This window comes from Heloderma suspectum, chromosome 1 (genome assembly GCF_057233095.1).
Source record: "Heloderma suspectum isolate Gila_16-S chromosome 1, 16-S_ref, whole genome shotgun sequence".
Lineage (NCBI taxonomy): Eukaryota > Metazoa > Chordata > Lepidosauria > Squamata > Helodermatidae > Heloderma > Heloderma suspectum.
Genome location: NC_139458.1, coordinates 245,959,790 through 245,976,797, shown reverse-complemented (window position 1 = coordinate 245,976,797; position 17,008 = coordinate 245,959,790). Strand labels below are relative to the sequence as shown.

Below are 17,008 nucleotides of genomic sequence, written 5' to 3'. Positions count from 1 at the left end.
GGCACCATCGCAGAGGCAAGGAAGGTTTGGGCGCAACTGGGGCTGACACTGGCATTTGATGCTCACTCTCATGCAGGCCTCGCACTTTGGCACAATCCCAGTGTAGTTGTGGAGGGTAGACAAATATGCTGGAGACATTGGCTTGCAGAGGGCATTTTTTGTTAAACTGGTTGATAGGTGAGCATCAAAAATTTATAAATTTGGGAATCTACCGATGACAGCTCCCCTCCCGCCCAATTACAACATGCTCTCAGAGCTCAGTTTGGCCCTGCTGCCTTCTCAGCATCAGAATTCCCGTCACCATGGACAATCCTCCAGTCAGTGTCCTCCCTCCCTAAGCAAACACAAGTGGTATTTACCCAATTTTAAAAGTTCCAGAGGTTTAATCTTTCTCATACTAGGGAAGCGTGGAACACCGAACTTGGCCAAGAGTGCCAACTTTCAGACTCAGTTTGGCGGGCCCTAAGTGCACAAATTTAAAAAAGCACCCTGGACTTGAAATTAAGATTAATCCAGCAAACAAACTCTCGGTAGCCATGAATGAGTGGGAGCAAGTGTGTTGGCTGCCTGCTCTGAGCTAAGCCCAGGGATGTTCCCTCTCTGGGTTGTTGTCCATGACACCAATACCCAGAATTGTGGGTTGTTGCGGGAGGAACAACCCACACTTGTAAACCATGGTTTCTTGAGTTACAAGTCAATTGTTTCTCTTCCAGCAACCTTCAGTTCTGGGTTTGGATGTCATGATAAACCAACCCAGGGATGGAGTGTTCCTGGGTTATTTAACTCGGTGGGAGCAGGTGGTTGGGATTTGGCACACTCATACCTGCTTCATTATCAACCCTGGTTAACTGTGGGTTGTTTGCAGTGTGTGAACTGGGTCAAAGAGTGCTTAACATTATGCCTATTGACATAAATGGTGCACATTATGTCTTGCCTATTGTTGCTCTCAGCATCTGGATCTTCTAAACCTAGTGTGTATCTCAGTGAAGGTGACTTTAATTCTGTGTGGGTATAAATTTTACATTTGTTTCTAAGTGGCATGATTGCCACATGATAACAGGAGACCATTTGAACAGAATTCTCTCATCAGTTCCTCTAAGGTATCACCCCAACCAGATTGTTCGGTGGTTTCCTAGCTTTTTGTGTGTGTGCGCAGTTTTTTCCCCATTCTAAAAGACTGGCATGCTTCTCCTATGCATGTTTAGACAGAAGAAAGTCCCATACGGCCAGCTGGTGGAATACTTGGAGTTGTAGGACTTCTTTTCTGTCATAAACATGCATAAGATTGTGCCCTTAAACTGCAATATGCTGGCATATTGTGGATTTTTGGCCCCACCCCCTTTGCTCCCACCTCCTGGTATGTGGCCCGTTGAGAGGTTCTCTGAAATTGAATTCTGTGCTCAGGCTGAAATAGATTCCCCACCACTGTTCTAAAGATTCCTGAAGAAAAGGGGAAGCTCTTAATTGTTATCTTAATGTTTTCTCGCTTATATTTATAAAAACCATTCTTACGTTGTCTGTCAGCCTTAAAAGAACCGCCAAGGACACTTAGAACAATTAAATCTTATTACAATTAAAAATGGAGAAAGGCAAATAAAAATAGATCCAAACAGGCAAGCTTAAAATACACTAAAAGCCTGGTGGAATAAAAATGACTTAATGTCTCTTCACACTTGGGAAATTCTTCACTTTTTAGAATGCTTGTCACATAATTATTTTCCAGCTGTGTTAGGAGTAATGCGTAGTCCTCAAACTGAGTTCCTAGATGAGATCAGTAATGGTTAGTAAGCCACCCAAAAGATAGTTTGCCTACCTTACAGCTGTTCCCCTATATACAGATGCAAGAGAACATTGGCCATGATATGCCCCATAACCCCTTCACAATGTGCAAGGAGGCAGTGCTGACATTCATAAGCCAAATGATGTGAATAAAGTTGCCTCGGCGTAAATGGTTTAAAAACAGCTAATTCCTGTTCTGCTAGTGGTAGGTCCCACTGGTGTGTGGACAGCTTAGGATACTGCCAAACTATGTAAATATAGCGTGCTTAAAGGCTAATCGAAAAGATGCCCCAACAAGAGATCCAGCAACTAAATTGCACATACATGACGCTGGAATAAGGGCATCTGGTAATAACCTGTTTCCTTGTTTGCAATATGTCTGCAATATGTTTGCATATAAGTGAATGGAACATACTACATCTGCATTATTTCAATGCTAGCATTGGGTTTGGGGACTTTCGAAGGTGATGGAGATTACAAACTACCTTTTTACTGGAACCTGAGTGGTGTGTTTTCGGGAACGTCTCTTTCTGTTCTGCCCATTTTCAACATGATTTCATGGATACCATTAGCGAAGTGCGTTACCTGCAGTAACTATATTCAGTCACTGTCTGAAAACATGTAGCATGGTGTTGCAGTGGAGACCCCTCTCTGATGTTGTATTTCATCAAAAGGATCAAATAGGCGATAGTTCTTAAAGCCTGCAATAATAGAGACTTGCTGTAAACCACCATCTACCGTTGAAATACGGAAATTTATAATACAGGGTGTCTGTTAGTGAAAAAGCAAACTGCCCTTGTCCAGTCTCTCTGGGCTACTAAAAATGTGGACAATCTTGAAAGGGTTGAATCTGCTTTCATTGATTTTGTAAATAACACGGACAATGGAATAACGGCCCCACTCCCCCCAGTTATGGAAGGGATTGAACAGACGATAATCTGAGGCAAACTCTTCTCCCTGGCGCCTTTCATTGGAGCAAATTGCATGCCGAATGTAACTTTAAGGAACAGTTAGTGTCTCAATCTGTGTCATGTCCTATGGATTTGCTCTGTAGCGCTCATCCAAAGTGGGGACATCGACGGAGGGCCACCCTGCAATAGTGCACAACGATCTTTCAACAACTCGGACTATGCCCAACTTGCACTGTGGACATAATACCTCTTAGCAGATAAGTAGAAGCAGATTCTTAGCAGAAGCAGATGCTGAAAGAACTAAGCAAGAGACTGACTCCTGTCACCCTTTGAGCAGATATATTCCCACAGTTCGTTGACTTAGATCTAAAAAGAGCTTTATGTCAAGAACGAATATTCTAGAGGGGACCAAAGAACAGAATCGCATACGTAAATGGAGGAATGAGCGTACAGACTTGAATATTTTAATGAAGGAAGAAATGGCTGCTGGAAATACTCTCCCTTATATAGTCTGCAGGATAATGAACAGGATTTTTTTTTCTGCTGTGGCACCCCGGCTCTGGAATGAGCTCCCTAGTGAGGTTCGCCTGGCACCTACATTGTATTCCTTTTGGCGCCAGGTTAAGACCTTTTTATTGTCCCAGGCATTTTAGTTTTTTAGACTTTTAGCTTTGCTGTTTTAAATCTGTATTTTAAACTCCTGCACTGCTGCTTGGTTTTATTGTGGTTGTATTGTTATATTGTGGTTTTAATGTTCTATATATTTTAAATTGTTTTATTGTGTGTGGTTTGGTTTTAATTTTTGTGAACCGCCCAGAGAGCTTCGGCTATTGGGCGGTACAGAAATGAAATAAACAGGATGCGGGTGAGGGTGCCAAGGAGTAAGACGAATTTATTTAAGTGGGGGTTGCTGGCTGACGACAATACATTATGTGAACGTGGAGAAACCCAAGACCCAGCGCATCTGACGGTGTGTCGATTACTGCCGGAGTCTGGTACTGTTGACGATCTGCAGCAAGCTAATGAGAAAGCTGTGGCGGTGGCTACATTTTGGCAGAGCAAAGTTTGATCTGGGCACGAAATAAATAAAAACCTCTTAGCCTCCCCTCCGTCCCAGACGAGATGGGGGAAATAACGCCGGGCAGTTTTCCTATCCTGAATCTGTTTTCACTTTCTGCTTCTCTTCCCATAATACGACCCAATTTTGGAAGAGCGCATGGATCCCTGTCCTCCGTGAGGCGGGTAATGACCCGCGGCCGCCACATCACAGCTACGGTGCAGGCCAGGAATTCTCCGTCGCCTCCGGGGAGCTGCGCCTCCGCGGCGGGGCGGGCGGCGGAGGAGAACCACGGCGCCAAAGCAAGCAGGAAGTCCCGCCTCCAGAAAGGCACCCGTCTGTCTGTCTGTCCGCACGCAGCTGTGGTGTCCTGTCGGAGACGCCGTAGCGTCCCGAGCAAGGCGCGTCGGTAACCACGGCTGGCAACCAGCTTCCTCCCGTGCTTAGTTCGGGGCAGCCGTCGCCATGGACGCGGCCCACCGAGCCGCTTTGCTCGCCGTTTCCTGTCTCCATACGCCGGTCAACCCGCGCACCAGAGCACCGACCGCGCTTTACGAGCGGGAGCCGGGAAGGCCCAGGGCGGGGGCCGGCACGTGGCGGGTAGGTCTGTGGCCGCCGCCGCGGGCGGTGCCTGTGGACGGTGGTTGCTGCCCCGCAGTGGCCTGGAGAGCGAATGAGGTGATGCGGGAGACGCGTCGCAAAGCGCTGGCAGGCCCTTGCGAGCTGAAAGGAGGGCAGCCTGGCACCATCCTTCGGCTGCAGCCATGTGCCAGCAACAGCTGCATGGTCGGCCCCGGTCGAGTTCAATATGAAAAACTGCTCGCATGAGCGTTCGGAGGCTTCTATCAGAATCACCCACGCTTTTGTGTATCCCCCCCCGCCCCCCAGGATACCTTGTACAGCTGAGGGACTGCAACTCATTCCACTGGTGAAGCTTTTCTCAGCTTGATGAGAGCTGCACCCAGCTGGATTTGTGCAGCTTGTATGGTTTTGCTTGTAACTGACATGGCAACTCTTTTTGTGTTGGGAATTGGGATGGTGTAGCGATAACGAGTGACATCTTTTCTGTGTTGTATGATAACCTTCCTATCACCCTCAGTGTTGACAGTCTAACACTACTGGAAGTCCACTTCAGTTTGCTAGCCTGCCAGGCTGTGTCATGGCCTGGGTAGACATGGGCCTCCCCACTCGGCCATGGAAGCTCACTGGTGACTTTGGGCCAGTCACACACTCTCAGCCCAACCGACCTCACAGGGAAGTTGTTGTGAGGATAAAACGGAGAGGAGCAGGATAATGTAAGCTGCCTTGGGTTCCTTGCAAGAGAAAAAAGGTGGGATATAAATGCATTAAATAAATAAATAAATAAATAAATTGTGCAGTATGTGTGACTTGCAGCCTTCCCTGCCCCCCCCCCCCCCTGTTGGCTGAGATGATCTGGCAGGTAACATTAACATGAGTGTGAAAGGTGGTAGGGAGAAAAAAGAGCTTGCAGTTTAATTCATTATATTCTATCATTATAAGAATAAATATTTACTTTTTAAAGTTTGCTGTTTGCAAAGAGCTGAAAAACTGCATGGTTTGAAACATTCCAAATTCTTTTATTAAGGACGACATACAAAAGTAATTCTTAATTTCCTTTCATAGTTCTTTATACTGTTCTATATACAGACATTACCACAGGTAACATTTCTGAGAATTTGTAAGTCGCAAGCAGTGTAGTTTAGACAATGGTATTGCTTAGATAAATAGATGCCAGATGGTTTTCGTACCCCCATGTCTACCTAAATCTCTTAATGAGCTTTACACTAAAGCAGATGACATGAGTTTATGCACAGCTAAACAGAAAAGTGCATGCATTTCAATACATACATTGTTTAAATTTCAGTATTTGTGCAATATTAGAAAGAAAAATGGATTTTTACATAGTAATGCTAAGCTCTTTCAGGGATGTTGCTGTTTTATAGTCCAATCCTATATATAGTCAGTCTCTTCTCAGAGTGCTTTGTTTTTTGCACAAAAGCTCCCCTGTTCCACAATTGCTGTTGGTGTGCAGCCTACCGGACTCACCTCCAAAAATAATCTTTGTCTTTAGTGTTTGCTAGGGCTTTGTGCATGACTAAAGGTGCCCTGGATGAGCCTGTAGCACCATCCCATGCTTTACATTTGAAGGAAGGAAGTGTGTGGTGTGGTGTGTATGTTGTTATTTATTGGTAGCAGCAGCGTTTATTTAAAGTGTTTCCAGGCTGCCTTTCAGGGCAGAAGCCCTCTGAAGGCGGAGAGCAGAGCTTTATGCCAGGCATATTATTTATTTATTTACTGCATTTTAATCTTGCTTATCAAAGAATTGCCTCCCAAAGCAGCTCACAGCAATAAAAAAAAAAGAGAGAGATAGGCTCTTCCATCAGGCTTACAGACTAAAATGACAAGGCACACAAGGGGAGGGGAGGGAAAAGGATGAGGAGGAAGATAAGTTTTTCAAGGTTAGTACAAGGTGGTGAGTTCTAAGTAGTCATTTAAATGCACTTTGGGCCAGGCTGATCTTCCCTTGCTGGTGTTCTTGCGTGAACGAGGCTGTTGTCCTTTCGGCTGACAGATGGGGCCAGAGCGTCCTTACCCCTTCCTTCTGCAATCTCAGGGCAACTGTCGGAGCCCAGTGTTCTTCCTAGCAGGGAGTGGGAAGTGAGCTCCCTGCAACTGCTCCTTCTCTGGCCGATGGATGGGTCAGGTTGGTAATACCCTTGGCTTGGTGTCATTCCTGGGAAGCGGGGGTTGTAGCCTCCCAGTGGCCTTAGGTCTTCTAGCTGATGGCAGAGGCCAGCATGTGTTTCTGTTCTGCTCTCCAGTCCCAGGGAGCAGATGCAATTTAGGAGATGCATTGTTTTAGGAATGCAGACTTGCAGGAGTTTGTGTAAAGTCTGATGACCAAAAAGGACTTTTATTTCATTTATACAGATGAGGAACTTTTGCCATAAGGACAGTGTCATGGAACTTGGATGCTACTTCCTGCAAATCTAAGCAGATTCAAATATGGGAACATGATGAGTTTGACAGCTGGCCTTGTGGCACTTACTGTTTGCTAAATTACTAACATTTTAATAAAGTTAATTTTATCATATGGAAATAAAAACAATATGATCTCTTTTTTAGGATTGTTTGAGTCCTGAGAGAGAGCAGAGTTGCACTATGCATGCCGATTGTGCGGACTGGATAGACCTTTCCAAAATGTACTTTTCAAATCAAGAATATTACTTAAAGCTGGAAGAGCTTAAGCATGCTCACCTGGAGACCATGGCAAAATTGGAAAACATGTATCAGAATAAACTGGACTTAAAAGGAGTTCAGCCTTTAATCAACATGGATGTGACCCATAGTATTAGGTATGGTTTATGTCTGCTATCGCTACGTCTGTGTTGTTTGTCTGAAGATGTTAAATATTACAGACATGTTGCAGATGAACCTGCATGCTGATGATCACACTAAAATGTTGTTCCTGTTTAACTCAGAAATGACAACAGAATAAGAAAGAGAACTGAAAAGGTTTGTTTCTTGTATTTTTTCACTTTAATCACTAGAAAATTATTACTTTTCTAAACTTAGATGCATTTCTATGCATTTAAAAAAAACATATCTTGCATTAATTCGATTTAAAATGTCCTTGAGCATAAGATAAAGTGTTTAATCACATGAACAACACAATTAGTTCAACTCCTGTGGTTCAACTCCAATGGGTTGGATCCAGACTTCCCTTCTGCAAGTGGAAGTTCCTTCTGTTCATGGCAGGGACCTAGATTTAGCAGAGGCTCCTGCTGGAAGAGGGGAAGAGTAATTTTCACTGATTTCCCCTTCCCCCTGCATCCCCCAGTGCCATCTCCCATGCTGTTCTGTAGGGTCCTCTGACTCTCTCTGGAGCAGCTTTTCAGGGGGCACAAGGGTCTGCAGGGGGAATCAGTGAAGAGTTGCCCCCCCATTCTGCCCATGGATAGTCTGGATCCAACCCAATAGGTTTATATATTGGATGAGAGCTATTTATTTATTTATATTTTTAATCTGCCTAATACCCAACATTTGGATGGATTGCTAAAAGTATAAAATGCATTGTAAATATTTAAAAGAATTCAATACAAAACAAGGAACAGCACAAGAATGGGAAAAGATATATAAAAACAGCCATAAAAGTCTAGAAGTAGGTCTCTAAAATACCTGGGAGAAAAGAAAGGACTTTACCTGGAGCCAAAAGGATAACAGTGCAGGTGCCAGGTAAACCTCTTTGGGGAGGGCATTCCATAAGTGGGGTGCTACACAACTGAGAAGGTCCTCTGTTGTAGACACCTGTCTAGGTTCCTTTGGCAGATGCACCTGGAAAAGGTCCTCTGAATGTGCCCTAAGGGTCTGAGCAGGTACATGCTGGCGGAGATGTTCCTTTAGATACTCCGGTTCCAAGCCATTTAGGGCTTCAGAGGTCAATATCAACACTTTTAATTGGGCTTGGAAATGGACTGGAAGCTGGTGCAGCTGATGAAGCACTGGTGTCACATTATCATATCAGCCAATCCAAGTTAGTAACTTCGCAGCTGTATTGAACTAACTGAAGTTTCCAAAACATCTTCAAAGGTAACCCACATATAATGCATTGTAGTAATCCAACCAGGAGGTTACAAAGTGTGGTTACTCTTGCTAGGCTATCTCTGTTCCGATAAGGTTGCAGCTGGTATATCAGCCTAAACTGATAAAGGGTGCTCCTGGCCCCCGAGGCCACAGTGATGGATTCCCAGAGCACCCCCAAGCTGTGCACCTGAAATTTCAGGAGGATTGCAACTCCCTCCAGAACAGGTTGAACACCACTCATTCAATAGGCAGAAGAACCACCTGCTAGCAGTACCTCCATCTTGTTTCGATTGAGCATCAGTTTATTGGCACTCATCCAGTCCATTATCCTACTCAGGCACCAATTCAGAACATCCAAGGAGAGGTAGAGCTGGGTGTCATTGGCATATTGATGACACCTCATCCTGCATCCCTCGATAACCTCCCCCAGCGGTTTTCATGTAGATGTTAAATAGTATGGGGGTTAGAAGTGAGCCCTGTGTAACCCTGTGACATGGAACAGAGCAATAATCTCCCAGCACCACCTTCTGGAAATAACCATCCAAGCAGGAATTGAGCCACTATAAAACAGTGCTCCCAACCCAAACAGCTGATCCAGGATATCTCTGGCCAGTTCCTCATTGCTTAGCAATTGGCAGTGTTACATTTGCACTGGCCCCAAGCTTAATACGTTCCCAAATGACTACTTTTCCAGTTAAATTAAATTGTATATTTTGTAAATTAATTGAAAATAGCACTATGTATTTTAACATTCATACAAAGGCCCTTCTGTAAAATATCTGACAAATACTAAAATGGCACTATGTGTTGCATCTCAGGATCTGCTGGTTACTCATTTAGTAACATTTCTTACAATTAGGGTTTTTCAAAGTTTCTAGAGCACTGTGCAAATATTGACCCAGTTTGCAATCTCTAGGTCGTTCTCTGTAATATCAGGACCTGGAACTCTGGGTTGTTCAGGAAGAAACAACCCAGAGTTATAACCCTGGCTTGTTTCTTCCACAACAACCCATCATTTTGGGTTCAGATGTCATTGAGAAGAACCCAGGGACAGCATGTCCCTGGGTTGTGTAGTGCACCAGAAGTGGGGAAGTGGTCAGGAACCAGGCTTGCTTGCTCCCAAACAACCCAGTTTTGGTAATATCAAGGCCACTGTTTATTTTTACTTCTGTACTCTGCCTTACAAGGGACCTGTGAGGGAGTTTTGATCAGTATTATACACATATGGCTAACCATTCTTAATATTTGTAAAGGGAGCTTTCCCATTGCTTCTTAATCCCAGCATGCCTCAGGGATTCATCACATGGGGGCAGAAATCCGCATCAGTACCAGGGCTTTCTTCATCCAGTTTCATCACAGGATTAGATCGGGCTCCTTTACACAGTTCTTTCTATCTTGTTACATTCCATTCCTTGCCTTTTCATGGGATGGCTACTTTTCCGTGAAAAGCCAGTAAACACACTGGGGGCATCGTGAAATTTCTTCCCTGGTTCCTGCCTCTTTCCCTTCCCTCGCAGATTCCTGGTGGCTCGGTTGTGATCGACACACAATGCAGGTGGACAGCAACCTCCACCGAATTGCCCGAACCCCGCTTCTGCAGGCGCCAGTTTCCCGGTGAACTGTTGGCATGCTGGCCATTTTGTATTGAGTAAGCAGCTGAAGTCGGGAGGAAAAGTTGTCGCATTGCATTTAGTCAAGGCATGGCAGCAAGCTGGCATGGCAGCAAGCTGGCAGGTCAGTATACTGACACGCCCACCACCCCGATGTTGCTGCTGTCGCCATCATGACCACAGACCCAAACAAAGAGGGGTTTTCACACTATGGGCAAAGTACAAGGGCAGGCCATGGCACTCCTGTTGTTTTAGGCTGAAAAAATACTGCATTTTTTTCCATTTGGGGATAACACAGGCTAGGCAAGGGAAATGGTGGGAAAATCACTGGAGGGTTACGACGCATGTAATGGACCTGCAAACTTCCATGAGTGGCCAATCCTGAATGTGCAATAAGTTGCAGGTTTAGAGATGCCCTCTGTGAAAGCAAGGCCTGTCTCTGCTAATGAAGCCTGCTGAAACTTTGTCCATTATCATTTTAAGATTGAAACCAACACATTAACTTGCTCAGGAACATTTTTTTTCTCTTTAAAAACCTTTTTTGAGCATTAGCCTGAGGAAGTTCTGTATAGCATTCTACATTATAAATATTGCATGGTCTTAATCCAAATAATATTTTACTAACCTGTGAATTTTATTACAGGGAATCAATATAACTGCCTTGTGTAATTTACATAAAATTAGGACTTTTCCCTTGCTTATGCTGAGATTTACCTAATAATAAGAGTGCAAAACCCTGATGTATGAAAAGGTGAAAAACATCTGTGGGGTTCATACAAGTGTGTTCAATCCAAGATTCCCAGTGCATTTCAAAAGAATTCTTCAGGGGGGAAAACTATTAAATGTAAGAAAACTCTATCTCTTCTATTCTGAACAATTTGGTAGATCACCCAGTTTGGAAAGAGATATTTCTCACACTTTGAGTAATGATTTGAACCATCCTCTGTATGCTTCCCCATTCTCTTATTCATCAAGACAGAAGTTCCACAACTTCTTTTATTCATCTCATTATATTTTGTTGCTTCCATAAAACTAACCTTCACAATTTTTTTGCCTTTAGATCAACATGGGAGACAAACTCATTTCAACTTCAGAATATGCATAAATCATTTTCTGAGCCTGATTTAAACAATTCTTTCTGTTCAAATTTATCTGATATGTCTCATAAAGAATTAGAGTTAGAAGAAAATTACAGCGAAGGTGGATCACTTACATTTGGTCAGGAGCAAATTGAAAATGCATGGGATGGGTGTTCTCTGGAGGATTATTCCCACTGCACCAGAAATATCTCATCCAAGTTACAGCCTTTGAAAATAAGCAGGAGGAAGAAGAAAAAATGGACCCCAAGGATAACAGTACCTGAGCCTTTCCAGATGACTATTCGAGAAGCGAAGAAAAAACAACAGGAGATCAAATCAAAGTCACTAATTGAACTGCAAAATAACTTGTTGAAGAAACAATTAGAGGAGGAAGCAGAGTGTCAAAAGAAATTCCGAGCCAATCCTGTGCCCGCTTATGTCTTTGTCCCTCTCTATCATGAAATAATGCAGCAAAATGAAGAACGTAGAAAGTCATTTAGAGAAAGAAGGAGAGAGATCCTTCTAGCCACCCAAAAGCCATTTCAATTTATTGAAAGAGAAGCACAAAAGAAGGAAATGAGGAAAATGCAATTGAAGGACCTTTCCTCACCTGAAAAGAAGGCAAAAGTATTCAAAGCAAAACCAGTTCCTAAATTTGTTTACAGTTCAGAAAGCAGTGACAAGCTAAAGGAAGAAGAACTCTACAGAGGTATTAGAATTCAGATCAGATCAGAAGAACTTCTACGCAATTCATCTCTTCCCAACAGCAGGTTAGGAAACAGAGGAGCCAATAAGCATAGCCAGCAAAACCACCTTGAACATAGTGGAGAATCGGAATGCAAACCAAAGCCCAAAGCCAAGGCCCCAGATTTTGAAACATTACATAAAAAATTCCAGAAGCAGCTTCAGAGACGGAAGAACGTGAAACATATCACAGTATGTGAACCCTTCAATCTCTGTACAGCAAATATCCCATCAAACAAAGAAAAGATTCTTGAGGACATCCAAATGGATGAAGAAAATTTAAAGGAAACACGTTGGCCCTATGCCTCTTCAAGATGTAAACCTCAAATGAGGCGCAAGAATACAAATTCATCTCCTGTGGGATGTGAAGAATCTACATCTCCAAGAATTACAGAATCAACAAGAAGACGATTACAAGCCATAAGGTGAGCCATTCCTTGGTAAGGACTGGGGCAATCATTATAAGTTAATCCCAAGTTGCTTGTGGAAAGTTAAAACATGTTGATTTTTAATATACCAAAAAGTTGTGTTAATTGTTGTGGCCATTCATCGGTGAAGTGTTTATAATAATTACTGGTACCTAGGGCTGCTATGAAACTGTCCTAAAAGCTTTGAGTCTGAATGCAAGGTGTTTGAACTTGGGTTGGAAGCTTAGGACTCTTGGTATCCTAAATGTCATTAATAGTACCTGCTAGGATCCATTAATAAGCCTACCTAGTAGCTCAAGTCTGTAATACAAGGAGCTGAAAACTCAAGACAGATTGCAGTGATGCAAAACCACCAGATTTACATCTTTGCTTGCCTCCACACACAGAATGATGGTCAATATTGGTGTATAGACGAATGTGTACCAATACATCATAGTGCAGAAAGTGTCAGAAAGAGACACAGAGGCCCTGATTGGATGTAATGGTGGTGTCTGGTAGCAAATCATGGGGTAATTACCCCATGAATTGAAGGGATGTGTGGTGCACCCAAGCTGCTGCTTGTTTCCATTAACAGCCCTTGAGTGCCGCATTTGAGGTTGATCTCAAGACATCCAAGCAGGAGCAGTTAGGGTTGTTTGTGGGTTAAACAACCCCAAGTGCCCCTGTATGGATGTCATGGCAACAACCCTCAAACTTGGCATTTGAGGGTTGTCAATGGAAACAGGAAGCGAGCGGCCTGTGTGCGGTTCAGGTGCCCCATGTATCCCTGCAATTTGTGGGTTAATTAACCCGTGATTTGCCACTAGATGCCACTGTTATATCCTAACAGGGCCAGTGATAAATGATCCTTCTCCCATTCTCCTTGCTGTTAGGTGTGAATGGGAAGGGGGAGAAAGAAAAACTCCTTTGCCCTCCCTTTCTCTTCTCGCATCACTAGCTGACTTATGTTCCTAAGACAAGGGTGGGCAACTTGTGGCCCTCCAGATGGAGGGCCCATCATCCCTCACCATTGGCTGTGCTGGCTAGGGCTGATGGAAACTGTATGCCAGAAATCTGGAGGGCCACAAGTTGCCCACCCCTGGCATAGGATTTGGGCAGACAGAAGGTGGGATGTGGAGAAAGTGGTCAAGACGTAAGTAGGATACTTTCTCCCCTTCCACATGCCATATAGGTGACTGGTTGCATGAGACCCAAGTAGGCACTTCTGTTTCCCCACAAAACCAGTGGACACTGGGATTTCTTCCCACCCCAGAGGTTTGTTGCAGTGGATGCTTCCATCGCAAACGCTGTCAGATGCTTGCAAACGCTTAAAGACCCTGCAAATGCCACTATCCCTGAATCAAACCTGATGGGGCTGAAGATTTTTTTTCAGACACGGCAGGTTTAATTCAGAGATTGGGCCAGGTCCCTGCATGAGATGGTTACAGCAATAACTAGTGGGGCTAGTGATTTCCTGTGTCTAATGGTCTTGGTTGTAAAGGTGGTGGCAGTGACTGTCTCTCTTGGAAATCTGTGAATGGCTAGTTCTCTAACAGGGTAAAGAAACCAGCGTTGTATATTCTCATAACATATGATTAACAAGTACATTATTTCTTCAACCATATGCATATATTCTTGAAAAATTCTTGCTAAAAGCTTTTCAGAATTTATATTTATTTAGCCTTAGTTTATTTTCTCATTCAGGGAATCAACTGAGGAAAAAAGGAAGGTGGAAGAAGAGCAGAAAAGGAGAAGAGCCAGACAGAAAAAAAGAGCAAGAAAACTACAGAGACTTATAGCCACCCGGGCTGAGGCAAATGATCCACATCAAAGCCTAGCTCAGACGTATAAATCGAAGTTAAAAATATTCAGGTATTCTGCAGTGTATCCCCCAAATCCAGACCCTTAGAAGCAAGATCATTAGTGCACTCGCAGGCAGACATAGTTTGTAACATAGACTAGAATTGCTCCATACCTTTTTGTTTTGCTAAAATGCTCACATTTATATTCCATGCCATTTCCATCTCATGGTATATTGAACAACAGGAAACAAGAAAAACAGAGAATGAAAGACTATCTGCAGGAGCTGGAAGAAATTGAAGAAAGGGTGGAAAAGAGGCCGCTGTTGTTGGAACAAGCCACGCAGGTTCCTGACCTTTCTAATCTCTTTGCTAAATGTATCTATGTTCATTGGGGTGTCAGCTTCCCTTTTGTATCTGATGTTCAATAATGATTCCTGAGGTGATTGGACTTATGCCACCTTCTCAGTCATCAGACTGCTGTTGCATCACTTCTGCAGGGCTCATTTCATGTATCAATGTCATCTCCACCAGCAACGAATGCTGCCTGTTTATTTATAATTGTGCACAGTAACGTGCCAACAAAGCTATCTTGCTTTTACTCTGCATTCCTGACCCACTTAAGTCAGTGTGAAGAGCAGAGGAGCCTGTATTTAATTAAATGTTGATCCTTTGCACAACTTTATTTGATTTCTGTTTTGCTTTTTGACCCAAAGGGACCTCAAGGTGGCTTAGATCAGATAATATGCAATACCATTGGTTCTGCTTCTACCCCTTCTGGTACATGACATTGCTCTGCGTAGCATATCCACCCTTCCCCCTAAGACTGCAGGTCTTTTACTGTCTCTGGGCAGAGACAAAGGAGCCAGCTATGGCAGCTGACAACATGTAACCTGGACGTGTAATACGTTTGCCAGCCAGGGCTGTGGGTGCCAAATTAAAAATGCCCCAATCTGAAGTGGCATGCTGTCTGAAATACAGTATTCATTTATATTTCAGAGTGAATCTTTTATGTTCTCGAATAAGGAATATTTGGCAACTAAATGTATAAATGTATATATGGTGATTTCTTTAAATTTGGGGATATCTTAATTATAGGTTCATCTTGTTGTTTCCCCTCCTCTTAAATACAGAAAAACGCACGGATAGCAGGAAACCAGCATTGGTCGGATATGCTTCGAGAACTGGGACTGTGTGAAGAGTTTGTTTCAAAGAAAGGCCAGACTGCTCCAGACGTGCTTTTGCTGGACCATTCTAGTGATGGCTCTGAAAGCCTGGCATCAGATGGAGGAAGGTAGATGTAGAGCTTTGTCATTACTGCTCTCGAACAGGAATAACCGAAGTTTTTTAGAGATTTTTCTAGCAGTTCTGAACTACCTAATCCAGAGCCTCATAACCTTTGTGCCTGTAGGCTCCCTCCTCGGTGTAGGCAGGGCTGACATCTGTATTGAAAAGTATGCAGAAACTGTCACAGCCCTTGTGCGAGGAACTGATGGGTAGATTTGAGGGATTGGTGGTAAGAATACTTGAAGTGAAGCAGATTGTGCTAGACCCTGAACGTCCATGGATGCTTTTGCTAGCTTGGATTATGCTGAGCCGACCTTTCCCTTTTCCTCAGTTCTTTTATAAGAAGATTACACAGGAGTAACAAAATCTGGCATTGGCAAAATACTAAGTCATGCAGCCAAGAGGTTTTATTCCCAGCTCAGCAGTAGCAGCAACAGCTTTGGCCTCCTCCAGTAGTTACCCTTATTTCTCAGCAACAGTCTCTAAGAAAGAGAGGCTGAGAGGGCCTTCACTTGAACCATCACTTGTATGTCCATTGTGCTAAGGCAGGGGTGTAAAACCTTTCGGCCCAAGGGCTGAATTCAGTTTTGGAGAAGCTTTTGGGCGGGGGGCGGGGGGCATTCCAGTAGTGGGCAAGGCCAAATGCAAAGGGGTGGGACCAAAATGCCAGTGTATTTTAGCTTAATTTATTATTTTATTTATTAATTATATTTTTAATCCACCCAATAACCAATGTTCTCTGGGCGGATTACAGACAGTTAAAAGACTAAAATTCCACACTTAACAGTTAAATATATAAAATACAATAGAAATATTTAAAAGAATAGAATGAAATACAACAAACAACACAGGAATTGATAGAACGGGCATAAAAATCTAGGTCTCAAAAATGCCTGGGAGAAAAGAAAGGTTTTTGCCTGTTGCTGAAGAGATGGCAACATAGGTACCAAGTGAACCTCTTTGAGGAACTTATTTATTGATTTATTACATTTCTGTACCACCCAATAGCTCTCTGGGTGGTTCACAACAATTAAAACCATAAAATATAACGTAAGATACATTAAAGCTTAAAAGTTTAAAACTACAGTATAAAATAAAAGTAACAAGCAAGATAAAACCTAGCAGAAATGCAAAGTTTTAAAATACAGTAACATGTTTAAAACAACAGAACTAAAAGACTAAAAATGCTTGGGAAAATAAAAAGGTCTTCATCTGGTGCTGGAAAGAGCAAAATGTAGGCACCAGGCAAGCCTCTCTGGTAAGCTCATTCCACATTCATTCATTTATTTATTTATTTATTTATCGTATGGCACATTCACATCGCGTTACAATAAAAACATAGAGCATAATATGAAATATAAAATATAGACAGGAAGATCACAAACGTATGTCTGCGTTACAGATAAAGTTTTTTGCTTCAGTTGTCACAGCCAGAAAAGCAGCAAAGTCTCCATTGTAGGCTTGGTTTTGACACTCTGTCACTATGTGTTGGATAGTTTGTTTTTCAGCCCCACAATCACAATTTGGTGATGTTATTTTGCCCCATTTATAAAGGGCATCTGCATGTCTACCACGACCCATGCGAATTCAGTTCAAGGTTGTCCATATCGCACGGGGCTGGTCAAATCCAGGTGGTTTTTCCAAGATGCAGGGCAAGCTTCAGCATTGTGGAGGACGGTTTCCTAGCCAATGTTGTTTCCATGTGTTGTGGATATTAAAATCATCTTCTA

General features: G+C 43.1%; 1 protein-coding gene across 6 annotated transcripts in view; it reads left to right on the top strand.

The window, feature by feature from the left end:
* The first annotated feature begins 3,548 nt into the window (after positions 1–3,548).
* Positions 3,549–17,008, top strand: part of FAM161A (FAM161 centrosomal protein A) — a 29,918-nt gene continuing 16,458 nt past the window's right edge. For 3 of the 6 annotated variants that reach the window (XM_084822811.1, XM_084822802.1, XM_084822828.1), the window contains exons 1-6: positions 3,549–4,347; positions 6,895–7,124; positions 11,023–12,210; positions 13,897–14,064; positions 14,239–14,338; positions 15,125–15,285. In XM_084822811.1, the coding sequence (XP_084678937.1) occupies positions 4,213–4,347; positions 6,895–7,124; positions 11,023–12,210; positions 13,897–14,064; positions 14,239–14,338; positions 15,125–15,285 (1,982 nt within the window). In that variant the 5' untranslated portion in view covers positions 3,549–4,212. Of the gene's footprint in view, positions 4,348–4,573; positions 5,078–6,894; positions 7,125–7,236; positions 10,087–10,605; positions 12,211–13,896; positions 14,065–14,238; positions 14,339–15,124; positions 15,286–17,008 lie in introns of those variants that run through there. The other 3 variants (XM_084822820.1, XM_084822845.1, XM_084822837.1) reach the window with 3 other exon arrangements.